At 54.0% G+C, this 13,096-nt stretch overlaps 1 protein-coding gene across 1 annotated transcript in view; it reads left to right on the top strand.

Moving 5' to 3' along the window:
- The window catches only part of GMDS (GDP-mannose 4,6-dehydratase), a 687,968-nt gene extending 684,626 nt beyond the window's left edge, over positions 1 to 3,342 (top strand). The window contains exons 10-11 of the mRNA XM_079777570.1: positions 2,592 to 2,660; positions 2,883 to 3,342. Of these exons, the coding sequence (XP_079633696.1) occupies positions 2,592 to 2,660; positions 2,883 to 2,945 (132 nt within the window). The 3' untranslated portion in view covers positions 2,946 to 3,342. The remainder of the gene's footprint in view (positions 1 to 2,591; positions 2,661 to 2,882) is intronic.
- The last annotated feature ends 9,754 nt before the right edge of the window (positions 3,343 to 13,096 follow it).

Raw genomic sequence — 13,096 nt, 5'->3', positions numbered from 1 at the left:
GTAAAGTCCTTCGGGAGGAGTGCAGTGTCCTTAGTCTTCCCCTATGCTGACTGGGCACAAGCGCATGGATGCTCTAGATGTCAGCTCAGTTGCATCTGGCACAGTGAGCCGCTGTTTTGTTTTGATGGAACCTCATCCTTTTCCTTCACAAGGTCTTTTGGTCTAATTAAATTTCAGGGAGACAGAGCCTTGGCAGGAGGTTAAAGTAAGCTGCTAGACTGGAATGTAGGAGTTGGGCTCAAAACTAAATTGGGAAGTTTAACTGGGTGCGTCTCCGGTTTCAATGAAATACTTTTACAGTGCATGGTAGCAATGTCTGTTTCTAAGCTTTTGAAAACCATTTTTCTTTTTTCCTTAATTGTAGTTCCCTAGTTGTTTTTATATTATGAGCTACTTGTAGAAAAATACAGGAAACATAATTACAATACAAAGCTCCCTTTCCCAAGCCTACTGAGATTACTTGAAGCCAGAGTTGGTTTTAAGGTTTTGCTAACTATAAGTTCAGAGTCATGAATTGCATCCTATGCAGCGCTAGTTGATTTACAACAAGTGTTGCGTGATTAAACAATAACGGTGTTTCTTCAGGCTGTGTAGCTGCTGTAGAATTCGAGGGCCATGTTGCCGCTCACAGCTCCCTCTGGGGAACAAGAATGAACATCATTGTGTCTCTCACAGGAAAGCAGAAGTATTGTAGAAGTACAGACAAGCTTATTTAGGGAAGGGAAAGAGAAATAAATTGATTTGTTTTTTCCACTTATATTTCCAGTTCCATGTAGCACTGTGTTAAATTGCTAAGTATTAATTTTTGTACCCTACTTTTCCTGAAGAATCTGTATATGGACGCCTGGGCCAGCAGAAATAACTTGTTTTACTATTATTAATACCCCGGAGAGGAAATCGGTACTTCAGTGTATTATAAAATGGAAAGCCTTTGGGAGTTTGATTTATTCAACCCTAAGTAATGATGGATGGTTGAGAATGAGAGTTGTTGAATGTACCCTGTTAGCATACCATTTCAAGCAAACAGTATAGATATTCAGAAGTAGCTTTCTAGTGAAGGTGAGTGCGCAGTGTGCCCTGTAGGAGGGCCTGCCCAGCTCCCGGGGGCCTGCCCACTGTGGGTCTACAACACACCCCAGGCCTGCTCCTCTCAGGGGACTCCCAGGAAAATCTGTGGGGAGGCTCTCAGTTGTAGCTCCATTATCTGTTACTTTCACTTGATATAACTGGTTTTACGTTGTTCTTTAATATCATGTGTAGGGAAAATGGTGTCTTCATGAGATACTTATCTTGTTTAAAGTTGGACTGTTTTCATACTGCCTTCACATTCTCCTATTTTGAGTACTCATCTTGTAATTTGATGAATACATTTGTATATGTAAAAGCTAAATGTTTATCTTACCCCCAAAATGGCCAAGTACTTTTCTTCCTTTTTTCTTCTTTCCTTCTCATTCTTTCTTTCCTTCCGCCCTCCCTTTTTTGCAAATCATCTTGAAATTCTCATCTCCATTTTCTTTAGAGAGTTGTAATAAGAAATTGGTGAGTGAGGGCCGAGATGCAGGATTAATTTATTCTCCTCTGGTTTTCCTTTAGCAAGCTTTCCTTCCAAGGAAGTGTTTGAAATGGATGGAAACTCTCAGCGGCCCTGGTGTGCTTGGTTTCCGCTCTGCCCTGGTGGCTGAGGGAGCAGACTGCCAGAGCCGTGGGCACACTGTTTCATACTTTTTAGTATTTTGATAAGGGCCCCGTCCGATGGGAGGAGAAACTTAAGTATCGAGCAAATGGCGGCCCCGGCCTCTGGCACTGGAGCTGGAAGTTGTTTGAAAATTAACTTGATCCTGCAGCGGCGTGGTTAGGTGACACTGCAGAGGGAGGCGAGCAGGGCAGCGTTTGCAAGCCGCCCGGTGCGCATCATTAGTGGGTGGAGAGGAGCCGTTCTACGGAGCGTACAGAACCCACGGGAGAGGAAACGCTGCGTCTAATGCCCCTGGAAGGCAGGGCTGCTGCGGGAAGCTTCGGTTTCGTTTTATGTGCCTGTGGGTGTGCCGGGTGGCAGTGAGAACCGCGGGCTCCAGAGAGTCCGAGAGGCTGGGAGCCGCCGCCGGGAAGGACCGCCTGGCCGGAGTGGCCGTGGCCCCGGTAGGAGAGGGGCGCCCGCCCGCCTGGAGCGACGTCCCCAGGCCCATCCCCACGCTGCGCAGCGCGGCTGGTGGCGGGGCGGGCGCGCGGCGTCCCGGCCCCGGGAGGAGCTGGGGGACGGTGACAGTCACCTCTCCCTCTTCCTGCCTGAGAATCGTAGTATTTCCAAACAGGTCACACAGTAGCGTCCCTGTCAACCTCCTGTATCCACCGTGAAGTCACGGAGCGTCTGCGGACGGCGGACGCGAGGGCTGCGCGGGCTGCGCACGGACGGCGGCCGCCCTCCCCCGCGGTGCAGCGCAGGCTTAGCCGCGACCGTCGCAAGGTTCACGGCTCCCAGAGCCAAGGCGATGTGCCCCGCGGGGACCTGGCGGGGGAAAGCCGGAGCCTGGAACGCCGACGGCTTCGGGACCGCCACCCTGACCCCGCCCGTCTCTCTCCCTCCACCCTAGGACTTTCTGCAAGGAGACTGCACCAAAGCGAAACAGAAGCTCAACTGGAAGCCCCGGGTCGCTTTTGATGTAAGTGTCCCCTGCGCGCTGGGACCCGTGGGCGCCCTGGCCGCAGGACTAGTCCGGATGGGCCCCGCGGGAGGGTGGCCGCCTGGCGGGCAGCTGGGCGCCCGGTGGTGCCCAGGTCGGAGGGCGAGGGGGCAGGGGGAGGCCGCCACAAGGGTGGAGGTGTCGCCAGGAGAGAGTGACGGAAACCCCACCCTCAGCGCCCACCCTTTGTCTCGATCCCAGGAGCTGGTGCGGGAGATGGTAGACGCCGACGTGGAGCTCATGCGGAACAACCCCAACGCCTGAGCGTGGCCGCCCAGCGCCCGGCCGCCCCACCGGCCTCCGTCCCGGCAGAATCAGCTCTTGGGGGGCCGCACCAGCGGTCCAGGGAGGAGCGGGGGGCGCGCCCTTCCGAGAGCTGCCGGAGACCCCGCAGCCACTGCGCAGTGGTCTTGCCAGCAGGCCTGCGGCCCATGGGGTTTGCAGCAGCCGGGACAGGACGCGGCGCTCCGGTTTGGCCCACTTTCCCTTTGTCGAGGCCTTCTCTGAATGGTTTTACGAAATCAAAAAGATGTTTTAATCACATGTTCACTTTACTTGAAATCATGTCATTAGACAGCTGAAATTGTGAGGCTTTCAACTGGTTTTTCTTTTTTCTGATTAAAAATGGCCTTTCTATAAACCAGCAGGAGGAGTTGATGTCCATGTTTTCTGCAAGTTATAAAAGCAGCTATAAGGGCCACAAAACCAAACAGAAAACCTCCATCCATGGCTTGGAGTGAAATATCTCCCTGCAGGCCTGCTGGCTTTTGAGAGAGCCCCTGCAGGCAGCCCCTGCCGGGCCCAGGCTGACTTTGCCGGTGTGTCCTCCTAAGTCTCTGCCGGGACATTTGTCTCCCTCCCAGTGACAATAAGCCAGTCTCTCCAGCCCATTTGGAAACCCAGTTCCTGCAGAAAGGAGGCATTCACACCGCTCTGGTCTCTGCTGACTATAATTAGAACCCACGGGGCTCCAGTCATCTCAAAGGAAGGCTTCAGAAATAGAGGGGGGTTAGGAGAAGAAACTTGAAGGTAAGTAAATATTGTTGGAACATTCCACGCTGAAGCCCCTGGGTTACCCAGAGGTCTCTGAGCCCATGCTTTCCCTTGTGGTCTAGAATCTTACACAATACGCACTTCCAACCTCTCCTCAGTGCTAGATCACTTTTTAAATCTAATTTTGATTTAGTCATTCAACCAATTTACATTAAGTGCCTAATATATGCCAAGTCCTGTGCCCTTCAACTATATCAGCATTAATTAGAAATTATAATTAGGAGGTTTTAAGTCTGGGCCTGGGATCACTGACCAGTTTCACTGAGTGCATCGTCTAGGTGGCCTGGCTTGCACCACAGGCATGGGCTCCTGAGCCATGGTCAGTGTGAACACAGCCATGGCAGGTGAACACACAAACATATGGAATCTGCAGCAGCAAACAAGGATCTGCATACAGGTGGATACCTGTGCATGAAATGCCATATTTTGCTGCAGAACAAATTAAATCAGGGCTCTTCTTCCCCTCACTTTCCCTCCAAGGAAAATAAAATAAAACTTTATAGCAAATGGACTTCCAGCCTTGCCCATCTCCTGTGAGTGCAGGCGAACTGTTTCTGAATGTATTCTCTAGCAGGTTTATGGTCTGGGGAGGACCCAGGCTCCGAAGGCTGGCGGCAGGAAAGAGGATTCTTTGTGTGGCTGCCCAGAGTTGCTGTGACAGCATACTAGCCAGGGCCAGCCTCAGCTTTGATGGAGCAGAACTAGGGTGGCCTGAGCTAGCTAGCGGCCCCCTTCTCAGAAGCTGCCCCAGGATGGGGCCTTCTCCCAATCGGGATGCTGCTAATTGGAAACAGATGGTCCCTGGCAGACTGGGCCTCCAGGATGAGGCAGGCTGGTGGGCACACATACACACACACTCACACTTACATGCTCACACAATGTCACTCACAGACTTCAATACACACACCCAAACACTCACAAACACAAATACACACCTACTAACACGCCATCTCACACACATTCACTCACTTGCAAACATAACTCACGAACCTGCTATCACACTGTCACACACATACTCACAGATAAACACATTCACACACATTCCCCTTAGCCTTGACCTGACAGACAGGCACCTCCTTTTCTCCTCTGACCCCCTGAACCCTCCATCTCATCCCAGACCCAGGCACAGAGACCATTCTAGGGCTTGCAGTGACCCCATTCAATTCAGTGTTTTGTGACTTGTTAGCCTAAAGGCCTACTAAGCTCTTCAGTGAAGACCAGGACAGATCCTAGGTAGGGGTTTAATGGGAGTCCAGTGGAGCCATAACGTTAAACTGTTCTTCCCAAAATGGTCTGGAGAATCAGTTTCTGAAAGACACAAAGAGTATTTTCAGTTGCAACCTTCTCTCTATTCCTGCACCCTCAATGGGGAGGTGGGGGTCCACTTGGTTTCTAAACCTCAAGGAGAAAAAGAGAACAAATCTGAGTCTTTTTGTGCTGTGAGTTTCATTTGGACATCCTTCAAGACAATTTTATCTTAAATATCAATTCAATTTCAGTGAACTTATTTTCCCCTTTTTTCTGCTCTGCCAGCTTTGGCTATTCATTTTAGATGTGATAAACTATGTTCCATCTCCATTTGGTTTTAAGTTAAAAACTAAGAAACTTACAATGTTAGTACACTCAAATATAACAGCAAAGCAGTCCAACCCCGCATTAGTGCCCCAGATGAGCAACAAGGTGCATGGATGCATGGGCCACCCAGCAGCCTCACTTTCCATCAGATTTGCCTGCCAGACTGTCATGGGCTTTGTCTGCTGCCCTTTGTCATTAGGAAATTAGAAGGGAGCTAGGTCAGGCATAATAAGCCTGACACACCTCCACAGCTATGTAGAACCAAAGCCGGCAGCAGACTGCAGGACCCTTAGTGGGGGAGCTGGGGAGATAGTGCTCCCTGTAAGGGGGCTCCTCAGGACATTGATTTCAGGCTGTGGAATTGCTTCAGGCTCCTCTTGTCTCCTTTAATCACCAACACCAACCACCAAGATTCCCTACAGCCTTGGCCACATTGGTTGGCTGCTGGCAAATGAGACCTTCCCTGTGTTCTTAAAGGTTGTAGCAGGAGACAGCACTTTGAAATTTCATTTCAAAATAACCTTAAACTTTACAAATAAATGTGTAAGCCCCCCAAAAAGGCTCAAAGCACCTCCAGCATCTTGTTTGTTGTGGGGATTCCAATCAGGTATTCTCATATGTGTGTGTGTGAGTGTGTGTGTGTGTGTGTGTGTATGTGTTTAATTAAATCTTTATTGTTGAAAGTATTACGGTATTCTCAGTTTTAAGATATATCCCAAAAGTCTAAGTTCACACTCATCTATTTTTCACGACCTACACTGCAGCCTTCAGTACACTGGGTTCTAAAAAATATCGTGTGTCTCTGTGTGCACATGTGTTACAAACATAGTCCAACACGCCACCGACATCTCCAGAAACTGTGGGTTTTAGTCGCTGGGAATTTTCACAAACAGCAGCGACAACTGGGACACGAAGCCTCTCTGGAGGCTAGCCCACCCTCCGCAGCCGGAGGTTCGCCACAGTCCACAGTGTCCTTTCCAACCCACAGGGTCTGGGCCGGATTTCTTCCAGGAGCCCTGGGGGTGCTGCTGCCCTGCCCCAAGCAGGCTCCAGGCCAAGACCTCCCTGTGACCTCCTTGCTCCCTCGGGTGCACACTCAGAAAGCGGGAAGCACATTTTGAGGGTGTGTGCCATCAGGATTATTACCGAGACTGGCCCTCCGGCCATTTCATGTCCCAGGCCTATGTGGCCATCGCTCCCTCCCCCAGGCCCAAGCTGCGGGCCTGCCTGCCTGCAGGCAGCCAGGGTGCACCTTCGCCACTCCAGCGTGCGCTCCATCCCCAAGGCCTTCCAAGGCCTCCTTAGGAATACGATGGCTGGGCCCCACTCCACCCTCCCGGGTTTCCTCTGCCAGAGTCTCTGCTGGGAGGCCGAAGACCGCGGGCTGACCCCAGGTCCAAAGCCCGCGCCTACTCCCCGTCTCCCGCCCTTCCTCCCCCTTCCTCCGGGGTCAGGGGTCACACACAACTGACGCCCCGGACGCCAGGTTCTCAGCTGCCCCTTTTGATCTTTAAACTCGGGAACTGAGGCGCCTGCCTGTGTGCAAGCCCCTGGAGTCAGGCCACGTTCACTGGGACCGCTTTGCTGTGGTGCTGCAGGGCCCCTAAGGCGACTGCGGAGGCCCCGGTGACCCCCGTACCCCCTCCCTAGCTCTGAGCCCTGGGCGGGCCTCCCGGTCTCCGGACTGGCAAACTGCAGCCCCCACTGCGCGCCCCTCCGCCCCGGCCGGCCGGGCGGTGAGCCCCGCACGCGTGTAGGGGCGCGGGCAGCTCGCTCTCCCCACCAGGCGCACCTGCGGGGAGCTGAGGAGGTGATGGGCAGGTGTCAGGTGTCCTTAAGAAAAACAAAACAAAAACACCTTCCACAGCCAGAGTCCTGGCCTCGCCAATGCTCCGGGGCACGCAGGGTGCGCGCGGGGATGGACGCTTAGAAAAGCTGAAGGTCCAAAACACAAGAGCTTTGGTGACCTGGGGGCGACAACTGAAATCGGGGCTCCCCGACTCCCACCACTCTGACGGGAGGCCCTGAGGCCGGCCAACCTGCGAGGAAGCCGCACCGCCCGAGGCCCAGGCTGGAGTGGCAGCCGAGGGCGCGGGAATATATATTTGGAAGGGGTCAGGACCTCGGCTGGAGCCTGGCTTTTTATGGCGAGGAAGCCGCCAGGGACGGGCCTTCTGGCGAGGCTTTCCTGTTGTGCCACTTCTCCCCGCAGCAGCGCCAGGAAGAAAGGTTGGTGTGATCCAGGCGGCACCCTAAGGCGCCTGGCTCCCCCGACTCTTTCCTGGGGACTGAGTGGATCATAGGCCGCCCGAGAAGCCGGGTGGCAAACGCAGAGCAATGTCGCCTTATTTCCCGGTCACCAAACACTTACTGTGCATCGTTGCCCTGCACTCCCGGATATTCCGTGGAACCAGAGCGGGAGTGGGAGTGGGAGTGGGAGTGGGAGTGGGCGTGCAGGACGGGGGTGGGGGGGAGACCGGGGACTGACGACCCAGGGCGGCACCCCACCGAGGTCTATCTGGGAATTTCTAGCACTTAGCCAGCCCTTGGCTGTGGGATCAGCGGTGGGGCCAAATTCCCCGGCTCTCCCCGGGACACAGGACTGAGGCTCTGGTGGCACCTCCACCCCGTTAACCCACACTCTTCCCCTGGGCGCGCCCGAAAGGCGGGTGTCCTCCGTGCATAGTTGTAGGGATCCTCATTAGAAATGCAAGGAAGCTCGGCCGGCGGGCACAGGCTCCGGAAAGGCCCCCTACCGCTGCGGGCTATACGCCCCCAGGAAGGCCGCCCCAAAGCCTGGGGCAAAAGCTTGCGCAGCCTCCAGGGCTCTTCCCGTGCACCACCCGGGATGCCGATTTTGCTCTACTCGGAGGACAAAGTTTTCGCTTTTCCTCTCCTGGCAGATTTTTAGGAATCCCATGGCCGCCTAAATACGTGCTCCCCACCCACCACCCATGTCCGGTTTCACATCTATAGCCATTAACAAGACCCCGACCCAGCACTTGTACCGATGACCTACTTTTATGCTGAAGGAGATGCAGAGGCCTTAAGGGTTAATGGCGCTAAATGTGTTGGTTTTCCTGCTTTTTCCCTGGGGTAGGTAATGGGGGAAGAAGTTCTCTCTCTCTCTCTCTCTCTCTCTCTCTCTCTCTCTCTCTCTCTCCTTAAAGCCCTAGAGCAAACCCCTTCATTCCTCACTCTCCAGTTCTGAGTCCCAGAAGAGCCCCTCCGGGTCCCTAGGCCCCAATGTCCTGTGTGCTGGGGCGCCTCCGTGTTCCTAGGCTTGCCTGGGGTTCCCCCATCCAGGCCGCACTGCCTGGCCCTGGCTGCCCACCCACTGCTCTAAACCTGGGCTCCCAGATTGCACTCCCACGCCCACCCAAGTAGCACCAAGCTGTGTTGACTTAGTGGGCAAATGGGCAGCTCACCGAGTCTCCCTAGGAGCCACTTGCAGAGACAGCTAGAAGAGGGTGGGCAGTTTTGTTCAAATGACCAACAGTGCTAACTGGTGGGCTTCGAGGAACCTAAAGACGGACCAGAGAAAGATGATGCTCATTGGGAGAACAGAGGGAGGTACCATCTGGGAGAGCAAGAGTCCTGGGGAAGCAACCCTGGGGCTTGTGGGGTCACCCAGCAGACCTGGGTGGGGAGGTTATGAGCTGTAAGCCATGCTAGGCCCTGTCAGGACCACGCAGAACCCACCTCTCCTCTTGTGCTGTGCTTGTGTGGATGCCCCACCCTTCTCTCCTGTCTGGAGGACCAGGGCCTATATGCAAAGAAATTCCAGATCATACTGCATCTCCTATAATATGCTCAATATGCTGCAAATTAAAAATCAGTGAGGGGAAAAATAAAGTAAACAACAAAAAAATTAATATAAAACAGAGGGTTTCTTTGGAGCCAGGGTTTGATGGGAAAGGGGCACAACAAAGGTCCTAAGTCCAGCCTTCTGCTCTCTACACCATATTTTGGTTTTCAATAATGTGGACATGGTACATTTTGCTCAATTTTCCACTCCTAATCACTTTTAGAGCATCGTCGTGGAGAAGCTGTTTTGATTCTCCTGAATGGATTTTGGAGTTGGAATTCATTTAATTAAGTATTGCTCCTTTCCCAGCCTGACTCAGACCTGGAACCTGCCAGTCCTGCTCCCTGAGGGCACCAAGTCTTTCTGAGGACTGGGAATAAGCTCTGGTCAGCTGCATCCAGCCCAACGCCCAAAGGTCTCAGTGCCTGGGCCTGCAGGCCAGGGCTCAACTGGAGGGGGACACAGGGAGAAACTTCAGGGCCTCAAGGCCTATGTGGGGACCTGGGAGAAAGAGTGGTGAGCGAAAGTGACAGAGAGAAAGAGGAGGACAGAGGAACAGAGACACAAAGAGACACAGAACTTAATGATTATATTGGATTCACACTCAGAAAGGGGAGATGGAGTGAGGTATCAGGCCACAAAAGTTCTGGCTATGAATATAGAGCCCAAATACCAAAGGGAAGGCATTAATAAAAGCTGTTTGCAAGGCACCTCTTGGCTTCATTATAAATTGAAACAGGAGCTTTCAGAAAAGTGGGGTTTCTGAAGCTGGATTTAGGGTCCATGGCAAATCTGGGGCGGAGGGCAGGGTAGGCGGTTCATGCCAGTGGCCACTGTTTGAATAAATTAGGCTTTGCTGGTTGGGAGCTCTCTTGAGCTGAGGGCTCGCCTGCTCTCTGCCCCCTACAACTTGGTGGGGTGAGCACTCTGACAAGATCTCTTGATCCCTTTTCTCCCTGCCTCCCCCCAGAGCTCTCTGCTTGCTGAGGAATGACTGCCCTTGCAGAATGTATTCTGCCTGGCCAGCTTTATTACATGGCCACCATCAATCTTGCCCCTAAAGTGACATTTGTTTATGACTGGGTGGGAAGGGCTAATGGCTTCATCAACCAGCTCTGAAATGAGTCTAGAGGAGTCTAAAGAGAACACTCTGCGACACCAGACAGGATCCAGTGGTGGGAATTGGTCTCCGAAGGAAATGGGATCCCTCCCCAGGAACTCCGGGATGTGGCATGGAGGTAGAAAGCAACTGTCACTTCAACCAGCATTGCTTCAGGTGCCACTAACAGTGAGGAAGACGCTGGTATCCAAAGCCTGGAGCCCCTGTGGATGCCTCTGGGCCCTCTTGGACCGTCTGTCCAGGCAGCCTGAACCAGTAGAGAGGTCAGGACCTCTGTGGAGTTTTGCACCATTAAGAACAAAACAAATGGCCTCCCACCTTAAAAACCGACTCTCCTCTCTGGGGAGCTGAGTGGGAGAGAAAAGGTCTTATGTCCCTTCTTTACCTATCAAAGTTCAGGGGAGCCCAGCAGGGCTATAAGGCATTCTTGTTTCCTGACCCCTGTTTCTGACCCCACAGGAAACAGCCAAGAGCTTATGGGCCACCAGCACAATTGAGCCTTATTCCTCTGCAAACATTGATTATTAATGACACAAACTGTGTGGAATGATAAATAGTAGAATGCATGCTTGTTTGCATGCAATCTCATGAAGAAAGGACGGCTAACTACACAACTTTGGAAGCAGCAAGCATTCCTACCAGACATGCAATATGCCAAATGCGAACTTTCAGATGCACGTATCACGCTGGCATTTGCTAAGAAAATAAATGTGCCCACGGCCACATAAATGACAAAATGCTATCCTAAAGCCACCTACAGAAGTTAATTTCAAAATTAGCCAAGTCCCCATTGCTGGGTCTTACTCGTTTCGTGTTGCCAGCTAATTTCAAAATGGACTATTTGTTAGTTAAAATATCAAGGAGTTTTCTTCCAATACTTTACAGGAAAAATATATCCTTATTACTGAAAAAGTACGGATCAAACATGCAAACCACTAAGGAATCAGTAGTTCTTCCAGATTAAATAAGGCTGGCAGGAGTTGGTTTTTCTTAAATGGGACATAAGAATCCAAGTGCAAATATAGTGATAGTAGAAACCATTACATTGTGGTTTCAGAAGTCAGAATAATGAGTAGAACGTTTGACCTTCCACTCAAACATAGCAATTCCTGTAGAAATTACTACCTTTGCTATATAGGTATAACACAAACACCTTCCTGGACACGTATGTCTTCATGCCTAATTTTCAAACGCTGGAAACCAAGAGGGCAAAACTGGTTGCTAAGAAGCCTTCCCCATGCAAGCACTTAAACGCTGCTCTTGGTCCACTAATGCCAGAATACTCCTACCGGTTTCCTCTCCAGCCACAGGGACCAGAGACCCAGAAAGGAGGACCAAGGGGCGCCCGAAGCCCACTCCACATCCTGGCGGGACCAGGAAGAACTCACCCAGCGCTCCCTGGGGCGCCAAGGCCGACCTTCCCGGCGAGCCCGCCTCTGTGTCCCGCGACCCAAGGCTCTGGGCAGCAGGGTCGAGCATTCAAGGGCCAGACTGGATCTAGGCCCCAGGCTGACTGCAGCCGCGATGCCCTGGGGCCACAAACCCCAGGTCGGGGCTGCAGAGGGTCCTGATGCCGAGGGTCGCGGGCACATGGACCGGGGGCACTCGGAACCCGGGGCCCGCCTGCACGCCTCTCGTCCTTTCGGCCAAGCGACTCCCTCGCCTGCCACTGCGAAGTGATTTGTGGCCTCTGTCAACTGACTTCACACTCCGAGGGGACGCAGCCCTGACCGGGAGGCTCGCCTGGAGCCCCAGCGCTGAACCGGGCAGGTCGGCGCGGCCAGGCCGAGGGGCCGGGGCCGGGGTCCTCCTGCAAGCCTGTGGCTGCCTATGTTGCGGGCTGGCGCGGGGCGCCCTGTCGCGGGGGAGCCACGGAGTGCCTGTGACCTTCCCCCCCTGGATGAGCCCCCAATCACACGTGTGTCTTCACAACAAAGGCGGCGAGCAGTGCCCACGGGAAGCGCCGTGTCCGGTGGCGAGAGGGTGAGCGGCTCCCCAGCCGGGCGACGAGGGCCGTCCGCTCCACACACACCCCTGCCCGGTGCCACCGCGCCCCGGCGTGGTCTTCCCGGCGCCCACGCTCCCACCCGCACACCCCGCCGAGGTCTCCGTGGGCTCTATTTTCTCCCCCAACAGCAGGTTTCAGGAGGAGGCGGTGAGGAGCCAGGGAAGGGGCGGGGCGGGGGCGAGGTGGGAGAGGAAGGAGCTCCAAACACAAACCAGCGGCCGGGCCGCGGCGGTAATTACAGCTAATTAGCCGGAGGGCCTGCCGAGGGGAGCGCGTCCGGAGGCCGGCGTCGGGCCGCGGGCGACGCCCCTCGGAAAGCCCGCCGAGAGCCGCAGGCCTGCACGCCGTCCCCCGGTTCCAAAAAGCTGAACCAGGCGTGTCAGAGAAGGGACCGTCTGCGGCTGTTCGAACTGCCCAGACTGCAGATGGGTCACCCGGTCACCGGGGACGGGTGGCCGTGTGGTCACCTGCTGCCGCTTTCCTTCCGGGCCTGGACAGCCCAGCTCCGGCCACCAGACCCTTTGTCCTCACACCCCGGCTCCACGCCCGGCTCGCAAGTGGACCAACGCGCAGACTCTGCGAGCTTTGTCAGTGGGCTCTTGCCTCTCATCATCCACGCAAAGCGGGGTACCCGAGGGAGCTCGTGGCCGCCCGAGGACCTGGCGCTGCGGCGGCCGCGCGGAGGCTCACACGCAGCCCTGCGGCCAGTCCCAGCCAACCTGACCGAGACACCGCGCCCCGCGCCGCAGCAGTCTTCCCTGGCTATTCAGTTACCACTCTGAGCAAAAAAGACCCGAGTAAATCAGAGGCCACGGAAAGCACTTTTTGACTGAAATTAGAGTGTTTTTATT

This window comes from Cnephaeus nilssonii, assembly GCF_951640355.1.
Source record: "Cnephaeus nilssonii genome assembly, chromosome: 7".
NCBI lineage: Eukaryota > Metazoa > Chordata > Mammalia > Chiroptera > Vespertilionidae > Cnephaeus > Cnephaeus nilssonii.
Note: the sequence above shows the minus strand (reverse complement) of the source record. Positions and strands in the feature narration are given on the sequence as shown.